Raw genomic sequence first — 13,958 nt, 5'->3', positions numbered from 1 at the left:
AGTATGACCTACACATTTCTCAGGGTCACTACCCTTGTTAGCAGAAGGTCACTGATTGCACTGGCTACTTGGATCACAGCAGCCCCCACAGTAGATTTGCCCACTCCGAATTGATTCCCAACTGACTGGTAGCAGTCAGGCATTGCAAGCTTCCACAGGGCTATTGCCACTCGCTTCTCAACTGTCAGGGCAGCTCTCATCTTGGTATTCCTGTGCTTCAGGATGGGGGAAAGCAACTCACAAAGTTCCATGGAAGTGGCCTTACGCATGCGAAAGTTTCGCAGCCACTGGGAATCATCCCATACCTGCAACACTATGTGGTCCCACCAGCCTGTGCTTGTTTGCCGGGCCCGGAATCAGCTTTCCACTGTATCAACCTGCCCCACTGCTGCCATGATGTCCCAACTGCCACATACCGTGCTTTCAGGAACGTCTGTGTCCATGTCCTCCTCACAATCATCCTTGTGCTGGCATCTCCTAGCCAGGTTCTGCACATACCGCAGGATAATGCATGAGGTGTTTACAATGCTCACAACAGCAGCGGTGAGCTGAGTGGGCTCCATGCTTGCCATGCTATGGTGTCTGCATGGGTAACCCAGGAAAAAAGGCAAGAAATTATTGTTTGCCATTGCTTTCACAAGAGAGGAAGGGATGGGAGACTGACCACCTGTACCCAAAACCACCCATGACAATGTTTTTGCCCCATCAGGCATTGGGAGCTTAACCCAGAATTCCAATGGGCAGTGGGGACTGTGGGATAGCTACCCACACTGCACCACTCCATGAGTCAATGCTAGCCACAGTATTAAGGACGCACTCCGCTGACCTACTGCGCTTAGTGGGGACATACACAATCGACTGTATAAAATCACTTTCTAAAGATCGACTTCTACGAAATTGACCTTAATTTCGTAATGTAGACATACATAGCGGATGGCTGCTCTCTACGGGGTCCCTGGGCTAGGACCTGAAGTAGTGGGTGGGCCTGGGTCCTCCACCCCCTATTAGCTCCTGGGGGAAGTGGCCTGGACATTGAGGCACCGCGGGGGGGGAACTGAACTGCAGTGGCCCAGCTGGAGAGCTCTGGCCTCAAAGGCCCTAGGCAGGTGAAGACTTTGTTGCCAGGAAGGGAGCCCTGCGGCACTGATCTACCCCGGTCAGGGACAACTTGAGGGAGACATTACAGCAGGCACTGAGAGAGACCCCTGTTGGACTTGTACCCCGAAAGGGATTTTGTTTTGCTTTTATCATACAGGCAGACTGTGTGTGACTAGGCCAGAGGGCTCAATCACCAAAGACACCCCACAGAGAGAGCATGCAGGCACACACACTTGGCCAAGGGAACGCTTGCAAGAGGAGAGTGTGCCCTGTTACAATGGGTTGTTAAGGGCTGGCTGAAAGCGATCCATATCAACAGAGGATCCAGAAAGACAATGGGAATCCCAGTGGCTGGGGCATTCACACCTACCAACCAACAACCAAGAAGAAGATTTCCTTCCATCTCTCAGCAATGAAGCAGAGCAAAGGCCCTGATCTGAAGAACAAAGGGGAAGGTGTCAGGTGGCTGTGTTAAACACTTTGGAGAGACACAGGGCTCTCATCTGGGATTGACAGGCAAAGAGACAGCGTCAAAATGGATTCTACAGCAGCTTGATTGGGTGGAGTCCTGATGTTGGCCAGTCTGAACTATATCTTAACTTTTGCTTCTCTATGCTAACCCGAGGATTTCCTGATGCTACATTCCAGTTGACTACTAAACCCTACTAGGTTTTTAAAAAGCTGCCTGGTGTCACTGTAAGTTCTTGCTAAGGTGCACTGATCCCTGAACAGGAAAGAAAGTCTCTGACGAAGAGTCTGTTGCAGTTGGACTTGGCAGGCAGAGCTCATGGTGTGAAACATAAGTGCGGGAATACAGAGGCTCACTCTTATGAGGCAATGAAGCTGTGTGGCCTGCATTTGCAGAAGAGTCGGATGCCTTTGGGGTCAGGCACAGTGAAGAGGTACCTCCAAGGGACTGTTTAAGAGCAGGAATATAGTACAGATCCTATGGATCAATGACACAGGTTCTGTGTTTTGTTCTATGTTTATACAGCCCCTAGTACAATGCAGGCCCTGGTCCATGACTGGGGCTCCTAGATGCTACAGCAATACAATTAATAATCTGAATAGTTTTACTCATGACAGAAAACTCATTCTACCCATTGTCAATTACTTAGACTAAAAAAGATCAGATCACTGTAGTGAGGTGGAATGGTCTCCCATGGACCCAGAGGGGGAGGAACCACTCACTAAGCCCTGGTGGGCGGAGCCAGGCCATGTTCACCCCTCCCACTGAAAGTCAGTGTGCAGGACAGGAAGTATAAAAGGCGGGTCTGGGCGCTCAGTTGGGCTGCAGCTGTCAGAGGAGCCAGATTCCTCCTGAGCTGGAAGGCTGCAGCAGGCTCCTGGGGAGCTGAGGACTGGCCAGAGCAGCCAGAGCCAATATGCTGGCCAGATCATAGAGGAATTGCCAGGATTACCAAAGGCCTTCTACCCAAATGATCTGGACAACCCTCTATAGACCCAGGTACACCCCAAGGGGGAGTTAGGAAGTGGCCCAGGGACAGCCGACCTTAGTCTGGCTGTGTTAGTGCTGTCGACCCAGTCAGTGTATTGCGGTCTTGATCCCCACTGACCCAGTGGCAAATGCCACTGCCACTGATTGCACCCTAGGCCAGGGCGCAATGGAGTGGGTTGGCCTGTGCCTTCCCCCTGCCCTCCCAACCCTGGAGTGGCAGCCTTCCCTCTCTCTAGGCCAAGAAGCCAATGCTTGTTGGCCATCTGCCGGAGCCAGGATGCCCGAACCCCTTGCTGCTTGACCCTGAATACAGGCCTGAGCGATAGACTCATTGCCCAGCGCTGACTAAGGGCCTGGGCTACCTAACTGCATTTGTTACTCGACCCTTGAACATGGACCCGAACTATAGACTCTTGTCATCCTGCTAATTCCCCATGGTAGGTGACACACTGAGATGTAGTGAGGCGGAGTGGCCTCCCATGGACCTGGAGAGGGAGGAACCCCTGCAGCTAAACCACTACAATTATGCATCTAAATCCTGGGGAGTCCTCATCTTAGTAGTCTGTGTCATTTTCAAACTGAAAAACATATTTACAGAACCAGAAGAGCAACTGATTACACTAGCACAGGAACTTCTAACACATGTAAGAGTTAAATCCTAGTTCTAGGGCATAACTCCTATTGACTTCAATGGGATCAAGACAGTGGCCCACAGAAAACATGCCCTGAACAATCTAAACAGAGATATTTTTCTACAGTTATATACTGCCTCTCCAATGATCATTTGGGTTGCTTTAATATTACGTTGGGAACACAGGAATTCCTATACTAGAACAGATCAGTAAACCATGTATTCTACACCAGGGCCCATCTAGGTTGCTTCAGAGGAAACCAAAGATCACATTGATAGGACTGCAGATTGTGGGTGCTTTTTAATGTGGGATTTCTTCCGGATCACAACTGGTGCAAAGGAGCTAGACTGGGGAATAAATTTTAACATTAGAATGGACTACTAAAATCATCCAGTCTAACCTCCTACATAAAAGAGGCCATAGCACTTCACCCTGGGAATCCTGCATCAAGCCTATATCTAGGTCAAACTAGAGCATATCTTTAAGAAAGACACCCAATCATAAAGACTTCAAGTGATGGGAAATCCACCACATTACTAGATAAGTTGTTCCAACAGTTAATTATAGGTTACAGTGCGTATGGTAACACCCATTGTTTCACGTTCTCTATGTATATAAATCTCCCCACTGTATTTTCCACTGAATGCATCCGACGAAGTGAGCTGTAGCTCACAAAAGCTTATGCTCAAATAAATTTGTTAGTCTCTAAGGTGCCACAAGTACTCCTTTTCTTTTTGTGAATACAGACTATTAATACAGCTGCTACTCTGAAACATTTATCAGACTGTCACAATTTGTTATGGATTCTGCATTGTTTTATTTTATATTTTTAAAGTTATAACTGCTGAATAGTTCTCTGTGGAGCACCGTTATCTTTCAAATAAAAAAGGTTTTAGCCCTTATGATGATTAAAAAAAAAAGTTCCAAACATAAACATGTAACCAATGTAGTGCTGCCTTAAGTCTTGCCAACAAATAGTTCTTCTGCAAAAAACTATTTCTTTATAAAGAGATGTTTAGAGATGACAGATCTATAAAACCATATAACTTATTTACTGAAAACATTCTATATATTTTATGGAATTTTCCTATTTGACTAATATTTTAGCACAATTTTTAAATAAAAAACCTCATTTGAAAAAGTCATGACTTATTTTTCCATTTAAGACTGACTTTTTCATTTTTACCAAAAAGGTGACAACTAGCCTTAGTGATAAGAATGTTGAGAGTAGTTAAGGCAGCAACAAAATCTTCTAGAACAGTAGTGAGTGACTTCAACATCTCAGGTATGAAACGATAGAACATTGCACCAGGGTGTGGATTAGTTTACTAGAGCAGATTTGTCCTCCTGCCTTTTTCCCTTTGCAACCATCATTTCTGCCTTCCCCGTTACTGTTAGATATATATAGTTTCAATGGTCCAAGGCAGATTTCATTGTTTAACACCTGACTGCTCTCCCCATTTTCTACATGAAATAATTTGGTTGTTAGCAACCTGGTTTCTTTTGGTTTAGATGGAGAGTATCCATTCTGTGAAGGGTCTCTTGTCCTAAAATGTTATCCAAACCTACTAAACTTAAATCCTTCTTCTCTACACCCTCTTCTCTTCCATGCATTGGGAGTCTCTATTCCCCTGTACAGACCTCTGGAATTACAGAGGTTCTACATTTATGCCTTCTTTCTGATAATCTTAATTTCATCTTTGAGAACCTCTCTTCTGAATTTCTCTATCCTTGCTACTAACATGAACCATGATCAAAGACTCCATCCCAACACTTATTAAAATATTACCTACATGCATTTTAGCAAATGACCTGATGACTCTCACAATAATCAACCCAGATATTTATATTCCTGATGTTAGCATCCCTCCACAGCCTGTTTACTAGTTCCCAAGTCAGCAATCACCTCACGTCACAGATTTTAGGCACTTCACCCTCACATCAATCTAAGTAAATGAGGTATATTTTGAGGAATGTTTTAGTTTACTATTTTTTTAAACATAAGCAGCACTGTTACAAATTAAGTGTTTTTAAACACAGGTAATAATAAGACAGAATCTTAAGGCATTTTAAATATTACATATTAAGATCCTGAAATAATATGTTGCTTGATATCTAGGTCCATGTTTTAGGACATTAAAAATTTAGCTCTATAAACCCCCACCCCCTTTTTTTTTTTTTTGCCTTGTCAATACCTCTAGAACTGGTGTTTCTCTTGAGAGTTAGACTCCATAGTTTTAAGTGGTGCTGATTCAAAACACTCGCTCAAAGGGAGTTAATTTATTGCAATAAAAAAGTACTAAGAATTTGGCACAATAGTCAGTTTCTGTTAAAAAGTAACTCAGTACATAAACAGTGATGGGTTAATTTAGGTCAGGATTGTGAGAGAGAATTAAAGAACATCACTTGGTAGCAAATGCTGTTAGCACTCATTTTCAAAAATTTATCTAAAAAGTAAATTTAAAATGCTTCAGTTGTCATTCAGATATCATATGTCATTTGCTTGTGGGTATGACCTATCAAGCAGTATATAATGCAATAATGTTGACTGTGTTGGAGACTAATTTATGCCAAGTCTAGATGTCATAACAATGGGCACATACCAGTCACTAAATAGACTGAAAAAATAACAGAATATAAAAAACCCTCATCTCAGACTGGGTATCTGTATCAGAGTATCTGGAGAAAAGACGAATGTTCTAGTGAAAAGGCTGAAGGTAGGGTGACCAAATGACTGTCCCGATTCCTGACCAATGCACGCCATTTGTCCCAATATTGTGGCTTTGGTTTGGTTTTGGGGTTTTTTTTGTTTGGTTTTTGTTTCGGCAACTCGGCTCTAGCCGCTTCCCTCCCCCCCCCCCATGTGTCCCAATATTTTGTCCGTTTCATCTGGTCACCCTAGCTGAAGGTATGACACAGGTAAAAGATCAAACTATATTAAGGCATGTCAGTCAGTCCAACGCAGTATACAATATAATGAACATACATAAATGACTTTGTATATGAGAAAAAGAGAAGGTTATTCACCCTGTGCAGTAACTGAGGTTCTTTGAGATGGTTGTCCCTGTGGGTGCTCAACTTTTGGTGAATTTGCGTCCCTGCACTTGTAATCAGAGATTTTTAGTAGCAGTGCCTGATTGGGTCACACATGCGATGTCCCCATCTCGCACCATCTCAGGCGGTTACATAGCACTGTGTGGCCAACCTTCCCTTGGTTCCTTCTCTACCACACAGTCTCTGGGGCGAAAAAACTCTGAAGTAGAAGGGTGGAGGGAAGGTAGTGGAGCACCATCAGGGACAACCATCTCTAAGAACCTCAGTTACTCACCCTGTGCAGTAACTACTTCTTCGAGGGGAGTGCCCCTGTGGGTGCTCCACTTTAGGTGATTGTAGAGCAGTGGCCCTTGGTGAAGGGGAAGGGCTTCAGAGTTGCAGTCGTGGCGAACAATAAAACTTCAAGTCCCAGAAGAGCATCTGATGACAAGTGCCACTCTATGGAATAGTGCTGTGTGAACGTATGGGCTGACACCCAGGTTGCTGCTTTGCAGATGTCCATAATAGGCACATTGTTGAGGAAGGCTATCAATGTACAGAGTGCTCAGGTGCCCAGTGGGGGTTGTAGCTGTTGATGGGGATAACGAAAGTTAATGCAGCTGGAGATCCATTTCAACAGCCTTTGTTTGGATATGGCGTCTTCCTTAGATCTTTCTGTGATGGAAAGAAATAACTTTGGTAACTTTCTGAAAGACTTTGTCCTTTCAATGTAAAAAGCTAGAGCCCTTTGGAGATCCAGGGTATGAAGCATCGCTTCTCATTTGTTCCCATTAGGTTTTGGGAAGAATGATGGGAGATGGATGGGTTGATTCAAATGGAATGATGAAACAATTTTAGGTAGGAATTTGGGATGTGGTTGTAGGGTAACTTTCATTTTGAAAAATGTGTATGAGGCATGTGCCACGAGGGCCTCCAGTTCTCCTATTCATCGGGCAGATGTGATAGCGACCAGAAAGTCCACCTTCATTGAAAGATGGAGAAGTGAACATGTTGCTTGTGGCTCAAAAGAGCCTCCCCCCTCCCCTCCCGTAAGGCACTGCAGCACCAGATCCCATGATAGAGTATGGGCTCATATTGCAGGATAAAGGTTACGAAGACCCTTTTAGTGGTAGGGTGAGCAAAGATCAAAAACTTGTCCACTTCGTGGTGGAACGCCGTGACTGCTGCAAGGTGTGCCCTGTTTGAGCTCATTGAGAGACCAGATTTCTTGAGTTCCAACATGTAATCCAATACATTGACAAAGGAGAGGTAGTTGCTGCTATTTGCCTATTCTGGCACCATGTATGGAATCTCTTCCATTTACGCAGGTAGATATCATGTAGTAGACCTTCTGCTGTTTAAAAGAATGTCCTTTACTTCCTCTGAACAGATCATTTAATTGTCTCGGAACCATGGAGTTGCCATGCCTTCAGGTGCAGTCTTGCCAGGTTCAGGTGGTAGACCTGGCCTGCATCCTGAGACAGGAGATGAGGTAGAAGTGGAAGAGTGGGTAGTGGGCACACAGCCATCTTCAAGAGGTAAGGAAACCAACATTTTTCTGGGCCATATGGGGGCTATCAAGATGACTCTGTAGTTGTCAGTTCTTATCTTGTACGACCCTGGCTAGGAGAGGGGGGCGGGAGAAAAGCATACAGTAGATGTGCATCCCATTTGAGAAGAAAAGTATCACCTAGAGAATGGGGTCCCAGTCCTGCTCTGGAGCAGAAACATGTGCACTTTGCATTCTGGGCTGTCGCAAAGAGGTCTATTCTTGGAAACCCCTAGTGTCTAAATATGTTCTGTCGTACCCTGGTGTTCATTTCCCACTCATGGTGCTGGGAAAGCTTTCTGCTCAGTGCATCTGCAGTGGTGTTTTGGCATCCTGGTAGGCAGGAGACTGAGATGGTGATGTTGTGGCAGATGCACCAGTTCCATAGTAGCATGGCTTCTGTGCACGGGGAGTATGACCATGCCCCTCCTTGGTTGTTTATATAAAACATACCAGTGATCTTGTCCGTCAGCACCTTTATGGCCTTGTCCCTGATCATGGGTAGGAAGTGTGAGCACGCTTTACGAACTGCCCGCAGCTCCAGTAGATTTACGTATAATGTTGATTCCAAGGGGGACCAGAGGCCTTGGATCGTGTGGTTGTGCAGGTGCCCCCTGAACCTAACAAAGTATTGTTGTGAATATCATCAATGGAGGAGTCTGTGTGAAGGAAACTCCTGTGCAAACATTATGTTCTCCACCAACGTAGAGAATTTTTTTACTTTGGTTGGCATCGTAAGACACTTGTTTATACTGTCTGTGTGGAATATACTGTCCTGAGCCAGCCTTGAAGGCATCACATATGCAGTCTGGTGTGATGACAAATGTCGTTTCTGACATATGGCCTAACAGTTGGGAGTAGGTCCTGGCCGATGTCTGTGGGCGGGCTTGCGTTATAGCAATTAGGTTGACTAGAGTGGAAGCTACAGCCTCTCTGCCCAGATTTACCAGAGGGTCAAGGTAGGCCCCAACGAACTCCAGTCTCTCCACAGGTATGAACGTTGGGATGTTTTGTTTTGGGTTTTTTTGTTTTGTGTTCATTTATTTGTAGATGTAGCTGTGTCTTTTCAGTGGCTGCTAGGGCGCCTTCTTGAATTGAGGCTTTGAGTAAGCACTCCTCATCCAGATCAGGGAATATTATGACCCCTTGTCTGCAGAGGTGAGCTGCCACCACCCAAGAACTTTTGAGAATCACCTTGGAGACATAGATAAGCTGACAGGGAGTACTTTGGAAACGATCTGTTCCCAGAGCAAATATGAGAAACCACCTATGTGAGGGATGTATCATTACGTGGAAATATGCATCCTGGAGGTCGAGGGCCGAGAACCAATCCCCTCGTTCTAATGCTGGAATTATTGTTGCTAGCATGACCATCCTGAATCGCTGTGTCTTTCTGAATTTGTTGAGTCTTCTTAAGTCAAGAATGGGATTCCATCCTCTGGGGGGTTTTTTGTGGGTTAGAAAATACGGGAGTAGAAACCCTTCCCTCTGTGTTGTGTTGGTACTGGTTCTACTACACCTAGGCATATGAGACGGGTATACCTCCTATCACAGTAGGTCTTCGTAAGAAGGGCCCCTAAAGAGGAATGGGGAGAAAGGTTGGGGAGGGGGGAATGGAGGTAAATTGGATGGAATAGCCAGTCTCAATTTCTAATACCCATTGTCCAGCAATAGAAAAAGTGGAAGGTGTCTGTGTTTCTTGACCAAACCCTCAAAACTGTTTAGAGGGAGGCTGCTGAGACATTGAGGGCTGAGAAGGGAGTGGGCTCTGCCTTGCAGGTCTCTGCCTTCACCTTTGCAGGCCATGTTGCCTCTGAGGTTGGGTGTAGGGCACGGATTTAGATCTTTGTGTCAAGTAATACTTCCACTGTTCTTTCTTTTGTGTAGGTGTGTATATGCCCAAGGATCTCAGAGTTGCCCTGGAGTCCTTCAATGCATGAAGGAACTCATCTGTTTTGGCTGCGAACAGCTTGGGGCCTTTGAATGGGAGATCATCAAGAGTTCATTTTCCTCTTTGGGGAAAACCTGAGAGGCAGCGCTAGGAAGATTGTTGCATTATTATGGCCATGACAATGGAGTGTGCCGCCGTGTCTGCAGAGTCCAGCAAAGCTTGTAAAGCTGTGCAAGCTAGGAGTTGACCCTTGTATATGAAAGCTTTAAATTGTTCCTCTTTGTCCTCAGGTATGTCCTCAATAAAGTCAGATGTTTGAGTAACTGGAGTGATTGTATTTGGCCACTAATGCTTATAGTTTGCAATCCTGAACTATACAGTCGCTGAAGAGTAAACTTTACAACCAAAAAGATCCAATCTCTTCAAGTCCCTGTCATATCGGGTGGATCTGGAATGGTGTTTTTTCCTCTGCTCATTCACAGCCTCTACCACCAGAGAGTTTGGCATAGGATGTAAAAATAGAAATTCCATCCTCTTGGAAGGGACATAGTAGTTTTTCTTTTTTTTTTTTTTAAATACGCTGTTTTAGAGATAGGTGAAATTGTTGATGGGGTCTGCCAGATGGTCTTGGCTAGGTCCATAAGCACTTTGTTTACTGGGAGGGCAATCTTGGAAGAGATTGAAGTCTGGAGGATGTCCAACAACTTATGTTGCGACTTTTTCCAGTGATATCTTCAGTGAATCTGCGATCCTTTTAAATAGTTCTTGGAACTGTTTAAAGTCATCCCCCATCGTGGTGAAGGGAGCATGATAGCTTCATCCGGAGAGGAGAATGAAAAATTGGCAGCTGAGGTGACTTCCTGATCTGAAGTCTCCTCCAGTTCCTCAACTGTCTCTTCCGGAGGTTCAGAGGGTGATGGAGAATGCCTTGACCTCTCCTTGTGTGGGCTAGGAGGCTTAGGATACTGTTGGCAATACACTGCCCATAGGTCTCAGTAAGGCCACTGTGGTGGGAATGGCATTAGTGCCAGCATCCATAGGTGTATGTATCATCATTGAGTTTCAGATCTGGGGTGGTATTCATGTTTCTCTAGTGGACCTGGTCCGGTAGTTGTGTGGATAGGCAAGGAGTGATGGGAGGAGTAGATTTCCTCTTCCTTAATCATCCTTGTCGCTGGATAAAGGAGGAACTGATCTGGGTAGTGTGGTAAGTTGGCATGGTATCAAGCATGCTGGAGTAAGGTCAGTACCGAGGAGTGGAGATTTTGGTGCTGAGGAGACTAAAAGGTGTTCATGTCAGAGAAATTGTGGTGGTACCGAGAGCATCGGTACTGAGGAGGGTGTTGTCGGTAGTACCAGTGCCTTTACCATGGTTGCCGGTGCCAATGATCGTGCACTATACACTGTGGAGGCAGAAGTTGGCGCCATAGACTATAGCGCTGCTGCACTGCTCAGTGCCGCATGTTTGAGCGGCTCCAGTGGTACGGAGGCAAGGCTGGTAGGTTTCCCTTTTGTGCCTTTTTCTGAGCTAGCTCACGTAAGGTCTTTGGCTCACATAGTACTGGACAGTCCCGCTACCTCAGAGGTGGACTGTCTCGGTGCGGTCAGTACCGATGGGGGCTGATGGGTCAGGGAATGTCCCTTTTTGAAAGGTTCCCAAGAAGAGGAGGTCAGAACCAGTTTCTTTGTCAGAGTGCTCCTTCCTCTAAGAGAATGGTGGGGAACCTCTGTCAGACACCGCCATTGGAGACCAGTACCCTGGAGGGGGTCCGTGATCCCAGATCGGATGCTAGGCACAGACTTCCATCATGAGGAATTTTAGCTGTAGGTCCCTTGCTTTCCTGGCACAGGCCTTCAGATTGTGGCACTGGGAGCATTTATGTGGAATGTGTGTCTCACCAAGGCAGCAGACACACTCTGAATGCCCATCAGAAACTGGGATTGACGACTGGCAAGTGAGGTAACATTTAAAATCCAGGGAGCCAGGTATGCCCCTTTGAATAGGGCCCTCCCTCATGGGAGAAATAACTATACTACAGTAATGGGTATCCTAATAACTGAAACCTAAATTCCTAAGATAAGAAAAAAATTTTAAAGAAATAAATAAATGGGGAAGAGACAGAGCAATTAGCTAATTAATTAACTAGTACTTTAAAGTTAAAGCTAGACTAAATATAAAATTCACAAGCGCTGCCAATTGCTCCATCTCAAGCAAGGGGCACTAGAGAAGGAACTAAAAGGGTTGGTCGCACAGCTTGAAGCAGCATGAAACGGGGACAGCACATGTGCGACCCAACTAGGCACTACTACTAAAAATAGGAGTACCAGTGCAGGGGCGCAGATTTACCTAAAGCGGAGCACCCACAGAGGCACGCCTCAAAAAAGAATCCTGGCTTATGATTGGCTGAAAATAGTCATGAAACAAGTCTATAAGTTTCTACTGTATATCTCCTGATTGGTAAATAATACTAAAGTCTGGAGAAATGTCAAAAATCAGATCACACATTTAAATAAATTCATTCTGAGCTCAGTGAGAAATGAGTCTCAACTTTACTTTTTCTTTTTAAAAGTTAATTTAGGAGGAAAAAAAAAGCACTATACACAGTAAAAGCTTTGTTATCCGGCATGTTGGGGGGGTGGGGGGGAGGGGAATGGAGGGTGCCAGTTAACTGGAATTTTTGACTAAAAGTTATATGGAGGGAGGGAGCTTGGGTGCGGTTGGTAAAGTGCCAGATAACACAGTTTTTACTGCATAAGAAATTGATGCCACAATGGAAGTGATTTCTCTCTCTCTCTCTCTAAGATTTTCAAAAATATTCACAATTCATATATTTCAGTAAATATCAATTTACTGTCCCTCAAGGTAACTGACCTCATATTTTGCCTTGATTAATATTTATCTCTTAGGTAAGTAAATCTTGATTTTTTTTTTTAAAGTCAGTATTTCTTTAATATTGGTATACCATGGTACAAATAAGTACTGTCCTTCCATGATGAGGCTGTGAGTGTGTATTAAGCCTTGAAGCCACTCCGTTTCCTCCCCAATTCATGTATAAACTGGAAGGAAGAGGATAAGATTTTACATGAAGACTGTTCAAACTCACTAATCATTCAAGACCTGAATAGTCTCACGACATGCTAGTATACCAGGTACCAACGTGAGTTTTGTTTTTTCTAAGCAATAGAAAACATTCTGCTCATAATTAATTTTTATACAAAAGTTTTAAAGGCAAATCAATACAGAAAGGTGTATTTACCTCAACGTGTGTCAGTATTTGCTCATCACTCTCCTTAGTGCTGTCCTTGAAAATTGATGAGGTATTTCCATTTTTCATTTGGAAGTGTGTTTTACTCATATAACCATCAGGAAAGTCCTGTGCTCAGAAAATACAAACCAAAAACATTTTCAGTAATCCTTTAAATACGCAAAGTTGTAACTGCTACCACCATTCTACAGAATAAATAAAACACAGAATTCTGGCACCAATGCTTGGCATAATGAAGTTCTGAACCTGCTGGTAGAGGGTCCTAACTGCACTAATCTTCAGTATCCCCTCATGGCCAGTTCAGAGTAATTCTAACAGCTTTAGAGGAGGCCAACTGCCCCACTAATTAAAATAAAATATGATACAGCTGCTAAGATAATGCATCAGTGCTAGATATCTGTGTACCAGAAGGGGTGGCACAAGGGAGCTATTGGAAAACATATTGAGGTCTGGAAGAGAGTTGAGCAGCTGAGGGCATAGGTGGAAGGTCTCAGGAGATGGGAAATAGTGCGTAGGAGACAGACAGAGCAACGTAGTCTAAGTCATTTTTAGTATCTGACACCAAGCTTTTTTTCCCCCAGGAACAGAATCATAAGAAGACTATTCCAACAAAATGGCATGAACTATGTACAAATCAACTCCAGGTGGGAAATTGTCCCATTTGCACAAGGTGGGCCTAATGTGTATTGGATGAAAATAGAATCTTCTCAGAATTAAGAGTAAAAAGAAAAGGAGTACTTGTGGCACCTTAGAGACTAACCAATTTATTTGAGCATAAGCTTTCGTGAGCTACAGCTCACTTCATCGGATGCATACTGTGGAAACTGTAGAAGATCTCATTATATACACATAAAGCATGAAAAAATACCTCCTCCCACCCCACTCTCCTGCTGGTAATAGCTTATCTTAAGTGACCACTCTCCTTACAATGTGTATGATAATCAAGGTGGGCCATTTCCAGCACAAATCCAGGGTTTAACAAGAACGTCGGGGGGGGGGAGGGGGGTAGGAAAAACAAGGGGAAATAGGC

At 44.4% G+C, this 13,958-nt stretch overlaps 1 protein-coding gene across 11 annotated transcripts in view; it reads right to left on the bottom strand.

Moving 5' to 3' along the window:
- Positions 1-13,958, bottom strand: part of ATG10 (autophagy related 10) — a 144,578-nt gene that overhangs the window by 119,265 nt on the left and 11,355 nt on the right. For all 11 annotated transcript variants that reach the window (XR_005225996.2, XM_043546812.1, XM_043546814.1 and 8 more), the window contains exon 3: positions 12,920-13,036. Coding sequence is in view for 10 of the 11 variants with exons in the window: in XM_043546812.1 (XP_043402747.1) it covers positions 12,920-13,036 (117 nt within the window). In the remaining variant the exon portion in view is untranslated. The remainder of the gene's footprint in view (positions 1-12,919; positions 13,037-13,958) is intronic.

Source organism: Chelonia mydas, chromosome 5 (assembly GCF_015237465.2).
Source record: "Chelonia mydas isolate rCheMyd1 chromosome 5, rCheMyd1.pri.v2, whole genome shotgun sequence".
Taxonomy (NCBI): Eukaryota; Metazoa; Chordata; order Testudines; family Cheloniidae; genus Chelonia; species Chelonia mydas.
The sequence above is the reverse complement of the archived record's forward strand: the minus strand, read 5'-3'. Positions and strand labels throughout refer to the sequence as shown.